The 6,000-nt window shown below is 45.0% G+C and overlaps 1 protein-coding gene across 3 annotated transcripts in view; it reads left to right on the plus strand.

The window, feature by feature from the left end:
* Positions 1-5,699, plus strand: part of LOC137561001 (beta-1,3-galactosyltransferase 2-like) — an 83,718-nt gene extending 78,019 nt beyond the window's left edge. For all 3 annotated transcript variants that reach the window (XM_068272201.1, XM_068272202.1, XM_068272203.1), the window contains one exon: positions 4,618-5,699. In XM_068272201.1, coding sequence (XP_068128302.1) covers positions 4,660-5,634 — 975 coding nt within the window. In that variant the 5' untranslated portion in view covers positions 4,618-4,659 and the 3' untranslated portion in view covers positions 5,635-5,699. The remainder of the gene's footprint in view (positions 1-4,617) is intronic.
* The last annotated feature ends 301 nt before the right edge of the window (positions 5,700-6,000 follow it).

The raw sequence follows: 6,000 nt of genomic DNA on the forward strand, positions 1-6,000 counted from the left end.
TGCGTTTCTTTTCTGGTGAAATGTTTGCCCGCATTGCGTTTCTTTTCTGGTGAAATGTTTGCCCGCATTGCGTTTCTTTTCTGGTGAAATGTTTGCCCGCATTGCGTTTCTTTTCTGGTGAAATGTTTGCCCGCATTGCGTTTCTTTTCTGGTGAAATGTTTGCCCGCATTGCGTTTCTTTTCTGGTAAAATGTTTGCCCGCATTGCGTTTCTTTTGTACTGACATGTTGCCCGCATTGCGTTTATTTTGTACTGACATGTTTGCCCGCATTGCGTTTATTTTGTACTGACATGTTTGCCCGCATTGCGTTTATTTTGTACTGACATGTTTGCCCGCATTGCGTTTATTTTGTACTGACATGTTTGCCCGCATTGCGTTTACTTTGTACTGACATGTTTGCCCGCATTGCATTTATTTTATACTGACATGTTGCCCGCATTGCGGTTATTTTGTGCTAACATGTTGCCTATTGTGTTTATTTTCTGGTGTCCGGGGTAACCGTTACTGCATTTATTATTTAATGGTCATAGATGGCTATGTTTGCTGCTTTGTGGTTACGGTATACTATTAGCATCACACAGTTTCTGCACACCCATGATGCAAAGTCTCGTTTGTCCACATCATGGCATAAACACTGCTTTCTTATGCCTCGCTGTTACATCATTACGTTAGCTCCGCCCATACAATGTCATGGCCTCCCCACTTTTGGTCACTCCACCTCAGTTGACGATCTGACCTCGATTATTGTATATTCAGTGTACACTTCATAGCCTGCATCACAGCCAGCATTACATTAATGTAACAAACTTATCTGGTGTGGTCTCTGGAGGCTGTTCTGGTAGCGTGGAGCAGCTGGAGAAAGCTTCCTCTTCCTCTTTGATCAGTCGCATCCCTGGCTCCCCTGTAGACGTGAATCAGCATGTTCGCATCCCCGGCTCCCCTGTAGATGTGGGTCTCAAATACATTGGACCTTATCCAATGGCTGAAAAAATTAATGATGTGCTATATCGGGTGAATCTACCTCAGTCTATGAGGGGAGTAAGATCTTTCCATGTATCTTTATTGAAACCAGCAGCCAATGTTTCTTCTTCTGATCCTCCTCCACCTATTGAGGTAGATGGGGAACCTGAGTATGAGATAGAAACAATTTTGGATTCTTTGAAGTTCTGTAATTCTCTACAATACTTGGTGTATTGGAAAGGTTATGGCCCAGAGGAGAGAAGTTGGGTTCCTGCACGGCAAACCCATGCCGATGAGTTAATTCAGGAATTTCATTGTCAACATCCTGATAAGCCATGTGGGGAGTGTCCGGAGACCACCCCTCGAGGGGGGGGGGGGGGGTAATGTAACAAACTTATCTGGTGTGGTCTCTGGAGGCTGTTCTGATAGCATGGAGCAGCTGGAGGAAGCTTCCTCTTCCTCTTTGATCAGTCGCATCCCCGGCTCCCCTGTAGACGAGAATCAGTATGTTTGCATCCCCGGCTCCCCTGTAGAGGATGCACACAGCTAGAAGGATGCACACAGCTCAGAGCTGCCTTTATAGGTTAAGGAGGCGTGTCTGAGGTGTGTCAGCTGATTCCTACGATCAGCTTGCTGCAGGGATGTTGCTGATTGGTCTGATTTTCCTCGGGGCTTGGTCTGTGCGCTATCTATTCCTGCTATATAAGCCATGGGCATTCAGTTACTCGCTGTCCGTTATAGCTATCAGGTCACTGAGCACTGCACCTTGCTTTGCTACTCAGTCTAGCTAAAGTTATGCTGAGATTGATATATATGCAGTGTTTGCAATATATATTTATCCTTAGTTAGTATTGTATATTGTATTATTGTGATTGTTCTCTGTGTATGACCCGGCAAGCCCTCTACTTTGATTAAAGTCTCATCCCTCTGTACTACTGTCATCTGATACTCGATATTGACCTCGGCTAGCCTAATGACCCTGTCTCTGCCTAAGCCTAATCCTTAACTGTACCTCAGACATCTGACCTATGTGTATGACTTTGGCCTGTATAATGTTTTTGCACCTGTCTTAGCCTACTGTACTTTAGCTATCTGATTACCAGTGTATGAACCTAGCCTGTTATTGACCTTGCTCTGCCTCAGTCCCCGTGTACTGCATATGTCTGACTTCACGTGTATGACCTCAGTTGGCAATCTGAACTTGATTATCGTATATTGAGTGTAAACTTCATAGCCTGCATCACAGTCAGCGTTACACAAATAAATGGTTAAAACACAAACTGTTTTGACTAATAACGCTTCCTGGAAGCGGATCTTCAGAAGGCTAGATTTTTTCTGTGTGTGGCTGAATAGTAGGTGTAGCCAAAAGATAAATTACTTTTAAAAGTCTTTTATTATAAATGCAATATCAATAATTAATATATACAGAAAACCATTAAAATCAACAGTTATGGAGACAATAGTAGTGCATTATAAAAATAAAAGGGGAAGAAAATACGAATACTTAGGTTCAGGTGAAAGTATTCCCTTTATGCGAAAACATGTGAAGTTCTTTTGTTTCCAGAGCAAAGTTCAGACAAGATGGCCGCTAACCACATGGTCCTCTGGCTAGCAGCAGCATGCTTTCATGACGATGGAATTTGGAGTACTCAGGGGAGGAGTCCCTGTCAAGTTCTTTTGAATGATCCACATTTTTGGGTGGGGTCTCAGGTTCAGCCCAGGGGCTGGACAGGGGCAGTTACCCTTCTGGGTGGGACATTTTCCATCCAGATCCGGACCAGCAGAATGATATAACTTTCATACCTCTCATATAAACGATATTCCTTAAACAGGCTAAAATCAAATACTCCATGTGTTCCTAAGACTGGCTCCACGGCTCCACTGTGTCTACAGCCCTGCTGTGTGGGAAGCTTGGTTTTGCTGGGATCACCAAATGGTATCCTTTCAAAGGGCATGTTCACACTTGGGTTTCACTGGCCCATGAAGGAACTTCTTTTGATCAAGTTAATTACACAAACAGATCTTTTTAGAGAGCATACTTGGCTCTCATGGAAAGAACTCTGCTAACAGCTATGAAGAAAACAGAGACTCCCAGGCTTGACTGCAAGGACCTACACATCCAATTATGATCTGGCACGTCAACGGCAATCGTGCAGAAAACCGATTGCGATTGCGTTTTCTTTTCTCACGGCTCTTCCATGACACCGACGTTACACACCAAGAGCTGCTATAGAAGTAATTCTTATTATAGTCTATGGTGGCGTCGGCTGAGCCCAAATCTTCCTGCACTGAAAAGGACTGCTCCAGCACTGAAAGCCCTAGCTGCTTCTCCCATGTATGCATACAGAGCAGCCTGGCAAGTAGTCTGTCCCAGCGTGGTCTCCACAACCCGGGAGGGCAGATAGGATGCCGGGAGAAGCAGGAGCTTTCAGCCAATGCCCTGCTCCCTGGCCCCACACAACAGAGCTGAGTTTAGCCCAATCAGAACAGCTGTGGGCTGCTGGGGGCAGGGCTGAATCAAGTGGCCACGGAGCTGCTGAATTCCATTGAAATTACCAGCCCTGATGGTCTGAGATGGTGGCGGCCCAGGGGAGAATGCCACCCATCCCCCCAGTAGACAGGGAGAGATGGAAGATAGATATTGGTAGCACATGTCTATAGGCCATATTTCCCTGTCTGCTAGCACTATCTGCCATCTCTCTATGGGGTTCATTCACTAAGAGAAATAGTGCTAGCAACCTCCTGTTACTCGCGCTATTTCATCAGCATGCCCTAATTGCAAGCTATGTGCGCTAGTGGCCACGTAACATGCATAATCAACCCCAGTGACATATGTGCATGCTGTGCTTCTGTATTGCAGCATAGCGGGTGCTAGTAACTTCATGCCCGCTCTACTCCTCCCGCCCTGAGACCCAGTCACTTCAAAGGAAGTGATCCCCACACTCTGATTGGCCCAATAGGCTGCCTGTCACCCAGTGTCAGACTGGGAGGTGGAAAAACTGAGGAAATCCACCTGCTGGCCAAGCAGCAGGAACCCTGAGTTATCACTCCCAATAGAAACCTGCAGCAAGTCTTCACTGTGAGCAGCAACACCCGATTACTGCTGCTTGGCCAGCAAGTGGATTTCCTCAGCCTTTTTTCAGCTCCCAGTATGACACTGCTGTCACCTGGCCCAGAGGGGCCTACAAGTAGCCCTCCTTCATCCATCTTACTAGATTTGCATTGGCGCTATGCTGGTTATTAAAACCTCATATGTGCGATGAATAGTGATGATAACCCTTAAAGTGTTTCCTTACTCTGATTATACCTCTCGGACACTGCAGCTGTCCTTGGGGCCCCAGGGTAAAACTCGCACTGGGGCCCCAAGCTCCTTAGTTCCGCCACTGCACATGTAAAAGCATTTATACTTACCTGGGGCTTCCTCCACCCCCCTTCAGGCCGTGGGCTACGTCGCTGTCCTCCCTGGGTCGCTCCTGTGCTTCACTGGCCAGCCCGATAAGCCCAAGGCAAGTATAAATCCTTTTTATATGTGTCGTCTCAGGTACACTTTAACTGATTTGTAATAAAGAGAATAGAAAACAGGGAAATATAATAACATAGTTGTTTAGGATCAGTTTACAGCCTAATTATATTGTTGTTTTTCTATTTTTCTATAGATACTTCAGTGGGGTTCAGATTCAAGATAACAAGAGGACATCATGGTTAAACCTCGTTGCATAGTGAGATTTTGTACCATCCTTGCACCAATTCTGCTGGTTTTTTTTGGTTTATTGTTCCACTTTGGGGAAAAAACACCGGTTCGGAAAATACATTTGGCATATTCAGCCAAACACCATCCTCTGGCACCACCTTACCCATATCCCTATAAGTTCCTCATCAACCAGCCAGATAAATGCAAAGATAGAACTCCTTTCTTGATATTACTGGTAACGGGTAGGGTCCATGACTTGGAGGCGAGACACGCCATACGGGCAACCTGGGGCAATGAAAATAATTATGATGTTGATGTGTTGAGGATATTTTTGCTGGGTGTTTCACGTTTTTTCCCAAATGGGAGCCAAATGATGCTGGAAGAGGAAAGTGAAGCCTTTGGAGATTTAGTCCAACAAGACTTCATGGACACCTACTACAATCTGACCCTAAAGACCTTACTGGGCATGGAGTGGGTGACTAAGTTCTGCCCTAATGCCAGCTATGTGATGAAAATTGACAATGATATGTTCCTTAACGTTGACTATCTGGTTCACAAGCTTCTTCATCCAGAGCTTCCAGTCCGTGAAAACTATTTTACAGGATATATAGTAAAGGACACACAACCATCAAGGAGCAAAACAGGAAAATTTTATGTCCCTGAGGAAATTTACCCCAATGACATTTACCCACCCTACTGCGCTGGGCCTGGATATGTCTTCTCAGCTGACATGGCAAGAAAAATCTATGATATATCACAGAAGATTCAAGTCATTCCTATGGAGGATTGTTTTATGGGGATTTGTCTGTACGCACTCCATATTCCACTCACACCACCTCCAAGTGACTTATTCAATGGTCATAACATAGGATATAATCGATGTAAATTTCACAAGCTTATCATGGTTCACCATTATACGAGTGAGGATCTATGGAGTATATGGTCAGATTTTTGGACTTTGAAATCCTCGGGCTGTGAGTGAAAGACCTCTACAGAATTTAATGAGCCAATGTATGTGCTTAGAACATCAATAAAGGTAATAGCCTGCACTCCTCTTCAATTCAAGACTTCTATTAATCTGACATTTTGGAGATATATAGGACCCCTTTCTCAAGGACAACAATACAAGCTATAGGACTTCGCTGGGAGACCATGCACTCCTCATCCATGGGCCCATGCTGGGAGCTACTGCTGCATGCAGGAGCTTCCAGTAGGGGCTAATGTCTGGATTGTATTGTTGTCCCTGAGAAAGGGGTCCTATGTATCCCCAAAACATTGGATTAATAAAAGCCTTGAGTTGAAGAGGCGTGCAGGCTATTACTGTAGAGGTAATACCTCAGGCTGAGAG

The sequence above is a fragment of the Hyperolius riggenbachi genome, chromosome 3 (assembly GCF_040937935.1).
Source record: "Hyperolius riggenbachi isolate aHypRig1 chromosome 3, aHypRig1.pri, whole genome shotgun sequence".
Classification (NCBI taxonomy): domain Eukaryota; kingdom Metazoa; phylum Chordata; class Amphibia; order Anura; family Hyperoliidae; genus Hyperolius; species Hyperolius riggenbachi.